We start from the raw sequence: 15,506 nt of genomic DNA, 5'->3' as shown, positions 1-15,506 counted from the left end.
GCTTCATGGAGTCCATTAATTGCTGAAAGAGCAGATGAGCTGTTTGAGCATTTCCTCAGGAAACACCGAAAGAAGCAAAGCAAAGCATTTGGAGTGGGGTTTCACAGGCATCTCAGGGCAGCCGTGGAAGAGCAGCTGGTGGGCAGCAGGAGGGCAGGGCAACAGGAGGCAGCGAGATGGACGCTGCCTGCACACACCATTTGACATTAATTATACCTGTTGAACTTCTGCATGCTCCTTCAAAACTTCTGTGGGAGATCAGGCATGGCACTATTTTAACTCTTTGAACTGTGGTAGTGATGCTTGTCTGGAAACTCCACAAAGCATGTGAGTTTGTTTTCCAGACTGTAGGTAATCTGTAGGTAAACCTGATTTTTCAGCAGGTGTGAGGTCTGCTGGTGCTCTCATTTTCAGTGAGAGGTGCACAAGTAATAGCTGTCTTGCTCAATGTCCTTAATGACTAGTGAACCCAGCATTAGCTGTGAGAGCTATTTCCCTTATTGCATTAATTCTGGTGTGCAAGATTTCATAAATACAAGAAAACAGACATTGACTGAGTATTGCAAAGCCTCTCCTAACCGCAGTTACTCCTTCTTGTCCTTTATTTATAAACTGAGTCCTTACTAGAATTGTACATGTAGCAATTAACTTAAAAAGTGACAGTAACCAATATCTTTGCAAACTCACAAATAAGAATGCTTTTAGCCTCCAGAGAGGGAAAGGTTGTATTTCCCATTCTACGTGTGGAGGTTTGAAGCCCAAACCTTGCCTAGGGTCTCTTCTGTTACCTGTGTAAGAGCCAGGAACTGAAGACAGATCTCCTGTACTCCAGCCCAACCCTGTTACTATAGGGCTATTCTCTAGTCTCTTGTTCCTCTAAGCCATTACGCTATAAACACGATAAATAGACTGGTAGAAGTGTTTAGTGTTGAATATTTCTAGAGTATAATCATTCCAGCCTCCCTTGGCAGCAGAAACAATACTCTTATGTCAAAGATGGGGAAAATGGGACACAGTGCTTTGTCCAAGCTTGTGGACTGTTAGGATCAGAGTCCTACAGCTCTGGACTGTGGCTCCAGGTCGGTCTTATGAAGTATGTTCCCTGTCAGTGCTAGTTACTGCCAGTGAATTAAATAATAGCTTGGTGGAAGAGGAAAATTACGCAGTACTGACAAGGGAGACAAGATACGCTTTTCAATGAGATTTGAAAATTGGGACAGAGACTTGATTAAGTTCGTATCACTCCGCGATCTAGAGATGCTAAACAAGCAGCTATCCACAGCCATGGTGGTGGGAATATTGACCAGGTAGAATTGCTCCTCCTGAAATGCAGTAACCCATTAGCACTGCGGTGCTGCTTGGAGTGGGCTTATTTTGTCATGGGAGGAAAGAAACAAACCTTTCTTTCTCTGACCCCCAAAATCTTGGGGAAACCTGTGTGCAACAACATGGTACTTAAATTTTCTTTGACTATTTTGCAAAGAAGATAGTGTCAGAGAAGCACATGGAGACACAGTGGAAGAGAGAGAGGTTATAGCTAACAACCCTACTATTCTGAGTACAATAAACACATCTGTACTGTGAGGCCACATCTATACTGTGATGGGATGAATTGCAGGAAAGACAATGTTTGAGTGTGCTGAGCCCCAGGATGTGAGTGCTTTTGTCCCTGGCACAGGCTGTACCTTGGTTGTGGTTCAGAGGTGCTGGATGGAGGAGAGACCAGGAGGCAAAGCAAGTGGCCTTCGCTGCCTCTTCAGGTACTGTGGCTGAATGACACTGGGGCAGATCAACTGCCCTCAAGATTTCCCCTTACAGAATACTCCAGGGAATATCAGACGACAACAGGGGAGAGTGATCTAGACAGTAGGTTGAGAACTGCAATGAGCTGACAAGTGGTACAGGCATGGTGAGAGAGAGACGAGAGTGTGCAAACACCCACACGCTAAACATTCAAGGCACAAGACTGAGAGAGAGGATTATGGATGCTGAAACTTTTTGGAATACTAGTTTTCCAAGAACATCTATCTTTGCTATGATGCTCCCTCTCCAATTACATCACTAATGCTTTGGTATGTGAAGTCTAGTTTAAGCTGACTGATGTACTGTATCAAACAAGGCACACCACGAATTGTTGTGTCAGCCTGGTGAATTGAAGAGAAAAAAAAAATGTCCCTGTTTCTGAAAACTGTCTTTAAAAAAAAAATTAAACTCTACACAAACAAAAATAACAAACAAGCTGCCTCTCTATACCGTTGCTTACAACTGCATTACCAAAAGGCAAGGGTATGCTGTTGAGACAAGGTGGTGAGGGTCTAGATGAGGTGGAGAGGCTGATTTTATTCCCTGTATTACTGAAGTCCTGAGGACAGTGAAAGGCAGCAGCGGCAGCTGCTGCTCTGTACCCACACAAGTGTCTGCCTGTCAGTTCTGCCTGACTTAATTGGGTACCGGGAGTTCAGGAGGATCGCCTCATGGTGAATCCTCCTCAGTTCACATTAGGAAGTATTATCTGCAGCTCTTGTTCCCCTCTACAGACTCTGCTGTCTCTCAGTAATGGCCCGGGGTGGCAACAAGAGAGCTGAATAGAGCTGTAATGCTAGTGGAGGTCTGTCTGCTTCTTTCCAAACTGGAAAAGAGTGTTTTGTTGGAATGGAAGAGATTAGGGACTATTTACAAACATCACAGCTTCCAAGGCTTTGGAAAACCTTTCAAAAACTTTCTTTGGTTGTAGAAAGGTCTCTCAAAGCACCCTGCCTTTAGTACTGTCATAATCCTGTTTTCCCCATGATGATTAATCTGCAGAGAGCAGAGGGCTCCTGGCTCTGCTCACCTGCTGCCAGAGATGCTCCTGCTGACCAGGGGATAAGCGTGGGCTCTGAGAGCCCTGGCAATGGCTCTGCTTGGGTGATCTTGGCTGGCCAAGGGGGACACAGCATGTGGAGCTGGAGGCAGTCAAGGTACCAAAGGGTTTCTGGAAAATTAGCAGTATTTCTGGATGACAGGGCACAGTGGTGAATTTCTAGGGCTCTTCTGCTGCCTCAAAAAGGAGCAGCAGAGAAGCGGGGGTGAGGGGGGAAGGATCAGCATTGATTAAGCTGATGGTTCTGCTAATGTCACTGTGGACACAGCCACTTTCCTTTCCTTTGCCGGCAGCAACTTAAACAATAAGATGCAGGGGGAGAAGGAGGGAGTGTCAGCACTGGGCTACTCACAGTGCTGTTGGCAGTATTTAGATGAGAAACTGGGGGTGTGATGGATGGCCATGATGCAAAGATACATGGTGATCAGTGCTCTGGAAACGCAGGCAGATTAAGTAGGACTGTGCCTGACTAGTCTGAAGGTGACTCTCCTAAGAGCCACTTGCTAGATGCTAATCGCTTTTTGTCCCCCACAAATAATATTTGTACTGAACTCATTTGTGGACATAACAGTTCTTCCCGATATGTTGGCAGATGCTGCTTTCTCACTTTGGCCTAGATCTGCATGCTGTGCTGCTCACTGGGCTCTAGGGTTCACAGGCAGAGATGAGCTTGTTTGGTCCTGATCAGATCGTGACAAGCAAAGTAGCACTTCAAGCCTTGGCAGAGCTGTAAGTCGTCCAGTTGTCTTGTCTCCGTGCCCCTGTCCCATACCCTGTGTCCCCACAGATTAGCCATTGTACAGGCTGGCTGAATGGCACTCTTGTCACACCATGGTTTGAAGATAAACTCAATTCTCAAACTCTACAGGAGTCTTTTTCCATATTTTACCTTCCTTCTGGCAGTCAAGGATGATCTATACAGCTCCATCTAAGCACCTCTATCTTCATGACCTAGTGTAAGTACATCCCTTGGCCTGGGATGTACTTGCAAGCTGTTGTGAGATGGGGTAGTCTTTGTCATCTTCACAGACACCAGTGAGGGCTGGAATGAATAGGGATAATCCCCAGGTGAGGAATGTGAACCATAGTGTCCATGCCCTGTATCTGTATCAGACCTGATGATTGAAACAAAATCTTTTACATCCACTGTTTTAACCCTAAACCCCTCCTTTAGAGGAGGAGGAGGAGGGGTATGTAGAAATAATATCTAGACTGGCTGCTGTATTGTGTGCGTTACCATCAGCACGTGTGTCTGTACTTTAACGAGTTTGTAAGTTTTTTAACTGTAGTTAAGGACAGTGTCCACCAAATCTTGCATTTCACCCTGTGCCTCTGAAGTCTTATGTTAAACTGCTGTACTTGGATTTAGACCTCATTCCATCCATTTTCATGGACAGATTCAGAGTAAGTGAAGTGTCTTTCTTCTTTGAGAAGAATCATTCATATAAACACCCAGATATCATTATTTGGATCCACATCTCCCTGGTTGTTATGAAGAGGTGATCTTTTGACATCTTTCAAAATACCACGCCAAGCTGTTTCCAAGGAAGTTTCTGCTTGGAAAGGAGTACAAAGCTTTAGTTTTAATTTTGTAGGAGTTAAATTGAATGTTAATAACATCTCCAACACTAGACTTCACATATAGAACATTACGGACATCTATTTAATGTTTCCAATTAACCAGGGGCACTGTCTTTGCTGTCTGTTTCATCCAAGGACAAAAGTAATTTGTTAGGATAGTAAATTGGCTTCCACTCTTGCAGATTAGCATTAGAGCATCACTATAGAAATAATCCATGCTATCTGGATTAGGGCAATGAAATTGCTATAAAAGAAAGCTGTTTTCTGAACTAATATTTAGAGAAGATGAGTGTGAGATATATACATGAGGGGCAATACTAATGAGGGGCATTACTAAACAGATTTCAGTATTTATTTTTTTGAAAGAGGTTCTTTTTCTCCTGAAAGGGTAATGTACATCTATCTTGCAAGGAGTTTCCTTAGAGGGTTTAAATGAAGAGTGAAGCTTTAAGAACAAAGTTAAAATGGAAGAAGAAATATACTGCCATGGGAAGCTCAGAAATGAGGCACTTGGGGTTTCAGAGAGTTATCATTAATCCCCTCCTGCCCCGAGGGCGTTCCTTTGTGACCATCAAAATGACACACCTGCAGCTGTCTGGCAGTTTGCCACGTCTCTAGATTTGATGGACTTTGCTCTGGGGATGGCTAAACCTCCAGCTGTTCAGAATGGCAGTTTGTTTTCCTTGACAAAGATGCTTAGATGTTCATCTGATCTGAGTCCACAAAAGTAAATTATAAATTGTTTCAAATGTTTTTTTTCAACACCTTTTCCTTGCCAGAACCTGGAAACACAAGAGGCCGTCAAAACCTGAAAGCCTGTCCTGCCTGAGCACTGCTTTACTGTTAGAGTAGGATCAATGGTTGTGCCGGGGGCCTGCTAATATTGCTGTTGTACTTGTGGCTTAACAAAACTTAATAAGGTGCTCCTTATTAATACAGGGGGGGAAACCCGGGCATACGTCTATCTGCCTTGGGGATAAGACTGCAAAGATCACATATGCCCCAGCACAGCACGAAGCAGTCCCTAGCTGGTTCCCTGGGGCAGTACAGCTCATGCAGTTCCGTGGCACAGGCATACACTTCAAATGGGTAAAAGGAGGCACAGACTGAGTCAAAGTGAACTCTTCAAAGTGGGCAGGAGGTCAGTGGCAGAGCTGAGGGCATGGCGGAGGGGCATCGGCCAGGGGCTGGGGCCGGCAGCAAGGGCTCCCAGGAAGGCTCCCATTGTGTTTCTGGGCGCATGGCTGAGCCATCAGTGCCTGAAACGCTTTGTTTCTGATCACCTCATCAGTTTGAGCAGTCTCTAAATCAAGAGATTTAGAGCACTGGAAAACAGTTTAATAATAACTGACATGATATTAGCATTGATTTTGAAAATGCTGCACAGATATGATAAAAGAGCAGATGTGTGATGGATGACAGGGAACTGTATGAACCACTTGTTTGGCTTTGTTCGGCGTTGAGTAAAAGATGAGAGAGAGAGAAAAAAGAATCTTCTAATAGTGCCATGAACCTTAACAGTGTAAGAGCCCACATAAATTTCAGAGCCTTCCTTCCCATCCTATGCAGCAGCACACTGATACAGGGATGGTTACTGAGACAATATCTGATGCCTGCAGACAAAATGTTTATTTGCTTTTATAAAAAAAAGTGAGCTGGAAGTACAGCTCATGAGTGCAAACTGGGAAAAAGGACAGATATTTCCAAAGCTACTGCCAATCCCCTTACATGGACATGATTTGACTCCTGCACTTACTTGAGAGGGACCTATGACTAAACACCTGAATCTGAACTGAAGTGCATTTACAGGTTTCAATGCATTATGACTCCTAAGTTCCAAAAACAATAGCCTTTCAAAAAAAATTATTTTAATAAGAGACCAGGGGGTGATTTTAAAAAACCAGCAACAAACCAACCCCTCTGAAATAATGGGAGCAGCTGTACATGTTTCTTAGCAGTGAAAGAACTAAAATCCACGTATTTTCTGACTCAGATAAATCTGAAGTTTCCTGTGTGTACAATTGAGACTGTAAATTTGGAGAAAGACTGCTGCGGGAAGATGAAAGTTCCCTTGCCGGATGAGGACTTGCCTCTTCTTGCTCAAATACACACACGTTTTCAAGATTATTTGTTTTGTGATAGACAGCTCTAAGTCCAGGTCCTTCAATCTCTTAACAAAACTCCTGAACAAATTAAATGCACATGCAACAGACAGGATTCAGGGAAATTGAAACCTGTTGTATGTCTGCCAAAAAGAAGAGTGCATCTGCAAAAAGGAAACCCAAATTGGGAAGTCCGTTCCCTCATTTAAAAGTTAATGCTGCAATTGCAATACCAATAGAGTAGAGGAACACAAGTCGCTCAAATCAGTGATTTGAGTCACACAGACTAATGTAGGCAACTGGATATTTTCTAAAAAGCTGTAAAATGGTTAGTGTTTACACGCACAACCTTTCTTTTGCTGGGAAAGATTTCAGCTTTTCAGATGTCTGAAAACACAGACAAAGACTGGCTGTGCATGTAGCCTGTTAGCTCTCCTCCAGAGCTGGATGACTGCTCATAAAATGAAAGCAAACACTCCAAACTGGCCTCGTCTAAGCCATCCTGCATCACTTCTGTTATTTGTCAACAAATACAGGGCCAGCTGTCTCGTTAGTGAAACAGAAGCATTAAACTAGAGAAATCATAGAAAATGGAGACTGAGGCCCCTTAAATGTCACCTAGTCCATCTGCTGCCCTGAGGCAGGTTCAGCTTTACCTGCACCACTTCTCTCTGGTTTGTCTAACCTGTTTTCCAAAATCATCAGTGATGGAGATTCCAGAATTACCCACCATTAGGTAAAAAGTAAAAGATGTGCTTCATGAAAAATACAACTGTTCAGCTAGTAGCTTCTCTCTATGAAGTTAATCTGGTGTACAACACATCCACTGTGTGGTTTACTAATGCTTCAAGGAAACACGCTGATCCTTTGGGGACATGCAAACCCTAGCACTGGAAAATTGGAGATACAAGCTAATTTTTGCCTGTAAGGTTGTTCTTGGTAATGTGCATAGATGGATTTTGGCTAGACGGGATTTTTGGTCTAATGTACTTACACAGTTGCCTTTAAGACCTTAATTGTAACAAATGTGATTAGCCTACAACTCTCCAAGAGAGGCTGCACTGTGACAGGGATGGGAGTGTTTGCTTCCAACCTACACAGGCCAGACAGCACACATCCTAGCAGAGGATGTTGCTGTCTCACTGGCTGCTTGCTTTAATTAACATGCTGGGGCTGTTCAGTCTGTACAGTGATGAAGCATGGCCATAACCCTTTATACATCCCAGCTGCACTCTTTTTAACTGTCCTCAGCCTCTCCCAACATATGTAATTTCAGAGTTTACAGGAAAGTTACTCTATTGCTTTCACGTTTCTTTCACCGTTTCTCTATTTCCCAGGCACATACTGAGAAGCTCTCGTGTAGTGCCCTATTAGTCATTTCATTGAGACTGCTCAACTCTTGCTTTGCCTACCCAAGGCATACAGTAAAATGGACTGAACTCTGGTGCATCCTCCTTTTCCTTCTACTTTTCATCCTTGAGCACATTTTTTACGGAGGGGGTCAAAGTGCCTCCCAAAAGGGCCCACCCCCAGGCTCCTTAGGAGAAGGTTGCCACATGTTCCTTGGTGAGCCTCTTCCACACTTCAGGTCCAGTTACTTCTCCCCAGCACCTATTGGGAACGGCACCAAATCTCTTCCTGAAACCTGGCATCCTACCAGTGCTATCCAGCTGGCGCCCATAGTGTTCAAACAGTGATCAGTGCTAGAGTAACAGAAACATGTAAGCCTACCGTCAGCACATTATGGATTTTTTTTTAATATTAAATGTCCACATCTTAATCCTAGTCAAACTATCTGAACTCATAAACACTCTTGTAGGGACTGTAAGTGGGTGGAAAGGAAGAATGTAAATGGATGAGATAAAACAGCGGGAAGAGGTTTTCACAGAAGAGGCAATTCAGAGCTAATCCCAGGCTCTGCTGCGTGGCAGTGTCTCTGAATGCCCTCTTATTTACTGATGAAGAGCAATTGACTCTTGGATGTTACCATTTATGCAGTTTCTGAATTGTACTATTTATAATACGTTTTTAAATTTTTTCCAAATCTGCATGGTCTCAGGAAGATGAAGGACAAACTGGCAATGGAAAGGAACAATTGTAAACTAGTTAATAGGCCTGTCATTTTTATTCAGCCTGTATGTGTAAAGCTGTTTTAAAGTAGCTTTAAGGAAAAAGAGAATCAACCCTCTTGAACTTATGCTGTCTTGTACAGTCTGAGGACCTAGTGCAAAGCTTGTATTCCCTTCTTCTGTTCACAGAATATAAATCAGAATATTAAAATTAGAAAAAATAATTCTGAATCTGCTCCGCTTAACACTGGGAAAATCCATGATCCCAGTGATAGAGAGTAACAGTATAAAACCATATCAGGTACTGCAAGGCTTCATCATCAATTTCTGACTTACCAGCAGCTGTCTACATCAGTTGGACTTTCTTCATAGCCTCATATCCCAGTATTTTCCTAGCCTGAATCTTCCTAATTTGCAAGATATAGCTTGATGACCATACAAAACCACCTCTCCTCTGGCAAATCAAAACTCCCTATGCCCAGCACAGTGGACACATACATATTACTTGCTTTCTAACCCAGGACTCCTAGAGTTTCACTGTTGGGCCTCATTTAAGATGCATTAAAATTAGAGAAGGATGAAAGTCAAAAGATTTGAGGCTCTGAGGTTTTCACTGAAGTTTAGGTGTTTGTTGTTTGTTTGGTTTTTGATGGGTTTTTTTTGAACCTTATCCAAAGTACTTCAATGTGGTGGAATTAGAGAAAATTCCAAATTGCTGGTCTACCACTTGCTATCTTTTTCTCCCTATGACTTATCCTCCTGTTTGGTAATTGCTCTTGTTTGAGTAGATTTGGTTGAGTGCATCTTTTGTCTGGGTATTTTAAATCCCTCTCAGAATGAGGCCCCAAAGAGAGAGCTGAGGAAGAAGAAATTAAGAGGAGAAATTCCTGGGGGCAGAGACATTGAGCTAAAATCCTACACTCACACTTAGAACTTTCACAGATGCTTTTTAATGTCTGCACACATATCCAAAAGAACAAAATATCTATCAGAGGCAAATTACCTTTGCCAGTATTTCTCAACAAATCACCAGAAGCTTTGGGTATGCAAGAAGTACTGGACATTTTTCCCACTTTTTTAAATGTCACAGTATAATCAGAAATAAATAGATTACTGTTGGTTTGCACGTAGCTTCATACTGTCCAGAAATAAGGTGGTAGAAAAACCTTTTAGGTAAAAGCAGAAATCTCATTAAGAAACAACAACTGAAACACTTTCTTTGTTAAGCATAAATAGCAGTTCAAAGACACTTGCCTTTAAAAAGATCTGCTTTGATTCCTGTCAGTGATATGTGCCAGGACATTTGTCAACTAACTCTCAACATAAAAAGATGTGATGACTTTTCTCTAATTGAAGGGATGGGAAAGCAAACTTTTTTTTTAAAATGAGCTTGAGAAATAATTTAAACGTCTGTCAAATATCCAGCAGCGGTTAGTAGAAAACTGGATGGAAGATTTTCAAATTCAGCTGTTGCCCATTCCCAGTGTTTTTCTTTTGAAAGCATTTTACTTTCTGACGTTTCAGATGTTACTTATAGGAATATTTTTTTCCCTGTTTTTAAGATACCTCCTGTTCAAATTTGCCTGCTGACTTCATTATGCTGTTCTGACAGCTTTCTTTGGGACCAGTCAGCTCTTCTGCAGTATATTCCAATTGAGAAGTTTCAAAGTAGTTTTATTTTATTTTTGATCTTCCTGTGACTATTGAGTATTATGCTGGTCTTTTTTTTCTAGTTGGCTGCTCTAGTGTTTCTTTCTCTTTATTCTCCACTGACTCCCAACACATTTTTATTTTACAGGTGGATATTGTTTTGTGTCCTCCTCTTTGCATATTATTTTTGTTAGCCCCTGGATTCTACAGTTAGCATGATTCTGCCTTTTTACTTTAGGAATCCAGCTAGAATAACTCAGGAGCAGAGGGACTTGTGAGTATGAACTGCTCACAGCAGAAATCCAAGGTCTATGCCCTAGCTGAGAGCTCAGGAGAGAAGGGGTGACTGTTCCTACTTCATCTCGAGTACCTCGATATGGCTTTGATGACTGCAGCAGGTTATTTCCATGCATCCAAAACCTGCCCCTTCAGATTTTACACAGGCTATAGGCACTGTTTCAAGCTGTGCAAAAAGAGAAACTGAAAAGCCAGGATAAATACTAACTGGTATAAGTGAGTTAAAAATCAGGCTGTGAAAATAGCTATACAGGTTAATAATGATCCTACATCCCTGTTTCTTTTTCTGTATCAGTGGTTCAAGGTTATAAACATAACTCAGGCCTGTCTTCTGGATTTGTTCCTGACACAGGACCTTGTCTCTCTTCCCTTGTTACCAGTCTGACAGCTTGGAAGTGTGACTGCCTCTGGTTTTGTCTCAGTGCAGTGTATGAAAAGCAAACTCCTGCAGCAAGAAGCTTACTGGAGGCCTTGGTGGAAGAGGAAGGATGTACTTTGGAAAAGCAAATGTTCAAAGGAGCCATAGCTGCTGCTTTGCAGAGAGTGACTCAGCTCTCCGGGCATGGATTTGCCAACATAAACGCAGTTTAACTCAGTGTTTCCATGAAACCAATGAACTGACAGTCATACTTTTGAGGTCTGCTACTGTCACGTAAAAACTTCCATCAACTTAGTGAACTTTTTGCTGTGGGAAGGGATGAATAAAGCCAGCAAATTTGATTTATTATCTGTGCTATGCTGCTATGCAACTAAGAGCAAGATACTTGCAAGAATTGTATGAACAGTCAGGGAAGGTCCCTGCCCCAAGGAGCTTTGGGTCTACATGGGAGAGGAGGTCAGGCAGGAGGAGAATGGGAGAAGCCAGAGGTAATGTGACCAACAGAAAGATAATTCATATATTCCCAGTTCAAGGTTGCCCCACTTTAACACCCTTACAGAGCTAACATCCTCTCATGTTACTTATCCTTCACAGACCAAAATGCAACTCTGCTTTCTGGTACTTCACAACATCAGGGAGCACAGTGTCTGGTCTATGTGAACAGAAGAAGAAACTAAGCTAAAAAGTTTGTTGATTCTACAAAATAGTTTGGGAAAATGTTCATTCTATTTCATATATGAACTAACTTTGTGGTCTCTGAGCTGAAATTGTTTGCTATCAATATTTTCCTAAAAAATTTTTAAATAGAAGATTGAGTGACCAGCAAACAGTAAATAACAATGATTTCTTTTTTTGGCAGTTGAGTCTGGAAACCTGTCTCTAAAAACCATGATAATGCAGTTGGAGACCAAAACCATACCATAGGTGTGCATGCAAAGCTAACGTAACTTAAGGTTTGATATTAGAAGTATTTATTCAACAGTATAGAAAAAATCTCCATCTCAGTAAATTTCAAGATTCTTAAAAGGTAATTTAGAAAACAGAAAGAAGGGGTACAAGAGTATTTAGTATTTTATTGCCTGCTCTTGATGGACATGTAGAGTCTTGTTTGGACATGCACCTCTTTCTTCTCTAAACTGAAATATTCGCCTCCTTTGCACAACACAATAAACGACTATTTTCATCCACCTAACTGCCAGATATGACACCCTATGAGTAAAAGATCTGCATGTCATCAAATCCTGTACTGACGCCATACTCAATTTATCTCAAAGTCCAGCTTAGCTCTGAGTATCTCTTTTATGCCAGTAGCACCAAATTGTATCAACATTATAGGATTATGAAGTGGGATCACTTACCCTGTCAACTCTGGCTTCACATAGAGACTTCCAGCAGAGCAGGTGCTATATTGTATTAGTTACAGAGATTCATTGTGCATCCAGAAACTACCCTCTGCACCCTGTTTTTATAATAGGATTCAATACAGCTGAGCAAATACAACCTCTGTAATATATATGAAATACAGGAAGATAACAGGAGCAGGATAAACTCTCTGATTAGGCATGGTGTGCAACAGTGATTCAGAAATACAGAGACGCTTTGCAAGATGAGGAAAAAGGAGGAGGGAAAATGTGTTTAAGGTCTGCCATGAAGGCCTAGGAAGCCCTGCTTAAAGGATTTCTGTCCTAACCAACTCTGTAATCCCTACCAAGGGCCTGAACGCAATTACAACTTCAGTATATTTCCATGCCGGACTTTAGTTAAATTCTTAACATTGCAGTCAAATACGGGGAAAAAAAACCCAAAACAAATCCAACATACTAGTTGTTAGAAACTTCCGACTAACGAACTGACAGCAATTCCCCAGCCCAAACAGCTTAATCCATTTGTTTTTACTTACCTCCATTTGTCTCTTGGATATTTAAAGCAAAGGCTCATTTTGTCCTGCAGATCCGGTGCTGCTGCTCAGTATTATCTTGCCTGATCATAAAAAGGCTCCTGACCGAAAGGAAGAGGAAAGCAATACGTAAAACAAACACAGAAGCCCAAGAGGAAAGCTACACCCTAAAGACCAGCACTAATAGCAACTGTGAGACACGGAAAGAGAGAACACTCCCAGTTACTAACTTTTTCCATTGATACATCTGTTACAAAACAATTTTGCTGCAAACTTCTCTTCCTCCTTGCAAGCAATGCTTTGCTGTATGTGTAGACCTCAGATAAGCTACATGATGAGTATGGGGTTTGTGGTTGGTTTTTTTTTTTTTTGGACGAAGTAAGCAAATTAGCGAAATATAAACCAGAAGCTCAGCTGGCTGCTTTAAAAGTCTAGTGTTAGGCAGTAATTATCACAAGGTGCATTTCTCCATACTTCAGATTTTTTTTAATTCAAAAGTCTTCAATAGAAGCAGAGTCATATTTGGAATAACCACCTATGGGCCTTTCTGGCCAGAAAGCCTTAGTGCAGTGGAGGTGAATGTTTAGATGATTAATAATTTGATTTTTTAAGAGCTTGATGGGCAGGCAGGGAAAATATGACAAACTGTCCTTGCCTCAGAGGGATTTTTAGTGCCAAAAAAGAACTGCATTGAGAAGGAGAGCTCATTATTTCACCTCTAAAGACTTTCAGACTAGAGGGATGTGCAGAGGGGCAAAGTGGGATTTACTGCAGCAGCAGAAGCTGCTGGGCCCAGCTGTGCTTTCACACCCTTGCATCGGTGGATTTAAGCTTCTCTGAGCTCCAAGGCTGTTCCTCGGTGTAGGTCATAGGGTAGCTATGTGTGTGTGCCCACAAAGGCTGTATGGAAACTTTTGTCACTGACATTTAATATGTGGCCTGGAACAAATAACGAACAATTTGGTTTGAATTAAAAAGTTTTGACAGTTACATTTTGCCAAATGTTAGTCAGAAAGGAAAACTGATGGATGTGTCATGTTTGAAAATTCCCAGGGTGTGGTAAACTCATTTGTTTTCAAATAGTTCAGATCAGATTCTCTCCTTGGCTCAGACTACATCTGGAACTACTTCAGGGAGGCTGACAGAAATTAAGGTCGTTCCACTCACCAGGGTAAAAGAAATCTGCCTTCAGCCCACAGCCAGAAAACGCTGTATCCAGTAGCAGAGGTGTGAAAGAATTGCTGCAGGCAGTTAAGGCTGACAGTGGTCCTATTAAAGGTAATATTATTCCCCCAACATTAGCCCTCCCTGTGACATCTTGCTATTGCAGCTTTCCATCTCCACATGCTGAGGTGACATGCTGATGGACTTTTTAAAAGTTATATAAGGAGACACACAGATCATGTATAAAGATGATAATTCAGCTCATGGGAGAAAGGAGTGTTCTAGTTCCCACCTGAGATATTCAGAGACCTGAAGGCATTTGGTCCCCAAATCCCCTTGGACCCAATGGAGCAGGCGTGCCTGTATCCTTGGTGCTCCTTGAAAATTGCAGTCAGCATCTCCTCCAAGTCTTGTTTTCTGAAGGAGCTTTCCTATGTGTGCTCCTCTCAGATAGTAGCAAACCAGAAAGCCTTTCCATCCCGACTGCCAAACAACGGTCATTCAGTAAGTGATGGCCTTGGGACGCAAGCCCAGGAGAGGCAGAAGTGTCCCCAGCCCTGATTTACCCATTTCCTTTAAGTTGAGAACTGCTCACTGGGCAGAAGTAGCCCCCCAGACAAAAGGCAAAGTTAGATACATGTCTCCCCTCCAATGCAGCGGGGCCCACTGCCAACCCTAGAGCAGAATCTGGCCAAGGTTTTACGACCGAGGTACTAAAACACTGTACAAAGGGTGAGAACTGGTTTCAGAGGGACATGACAATTGAGTTAAACCACTGAAGTCCTCATGTTTAAAACCAGACCTTTACAAAGAACACAGGAACAACTCCTTTTTTTTTTTTTTTTAAGAGTCTTTTTGGTTTATTTCTTTACGAGTGCTCCTTTTGGTCTAGCACAACGTGGAGTTACATGGCAGCTTGGTTTTCTTCCCATTTATCATTTTGTCTCAGAAAAAGCATCCAGCAATGCTGCCTTTGTGTCTGGTGAAAAGCTTGACACACCAACTCTGAATAATTGAGCCAGGTTAACGGTAGAACATCATTTACATGCCTTCCAATTACTTTTAATGAGCCTGGTTGGTACAGGTGTTTGGAGTAATTGCCAGCTATGGATTTGTTTGGCTTTGTACTTTCTCACTGTTCACAGAGCTGGTCATCCTACAAAGGAAAATCAGTGGAGTCATTCCAGCACAATTATATTGAAGCTACTGGTTTGCAAAGGGCCTTTATGTAGCTTGGAGCAGAATATTTTCTTCCTCATCATTAGTGTAGAATTGCCAGCAACATAGGTAACTTTATCAGGATTACCAAAATCTGCTGTACATGCAAGTAAGGACATGGTTTACAGTCAATCCAGAGGTTAGTTACTACCAAAAATAGTGAAATTGCCCTGTTCTCCCCTCTCTGTATTATTCTGTACATTAATTTTGTTAATACTTGAGCATAATATATATTTAGCTGTTGTAATTAATACAATTAATTATATAATTACATCGTATCCTGTAC

At 42.0% G+C, this 15,506-nt stretch overlaps 1 protein-coding gene across 2 annotated transcripts in view; it reads right to left on the bottom strand.

The window, feature by feature from the left end:
- Positions 1-12,929, bottom strand: part of LOC137666559 (calcium-activated potassium channel subunit beta-2) — a 154,115-nt gene extending 141,186 nt beyond the window's left edge. For both annotated transcript variants that reach the window (XM_068406649.1, XM_068406650.1), the window contains exon 1: positions 12,842-12,929. In XM_068406649.1, coding sequence (XP_068262750.1) covers positions 12,842-12,879 — 38 coding nt within the window. In that variant the 5' untranslated portion in view covers positions 12,880-12,929. The remainder of the gene's footprint in view (positions 1-12,841) is intronic.
- Between the last annotated feature and the right edge of the window lie 2,577 nt (positions 12,930-15,506).

Source organism: Nyctibius grandis, chromosome 8 (assembly GCF_013368605.1).
Source record: "Nyctibius grandis isolate bNycGra1 chromosome 8, bNycGra1.pri, whole genome shotgun sequence".
In the NCBI taxonomy this organism is placed as follows: domain Eukaryota; kingdom Metazoa; phylum Chordata; class Aves; order Nyctibiiformes; family Nyctibiidae; genus Nyctibius; species Nyctibius grandis.
This window is presented reverse-complemented; position numbering and strand designations above follow the sequence as displayed.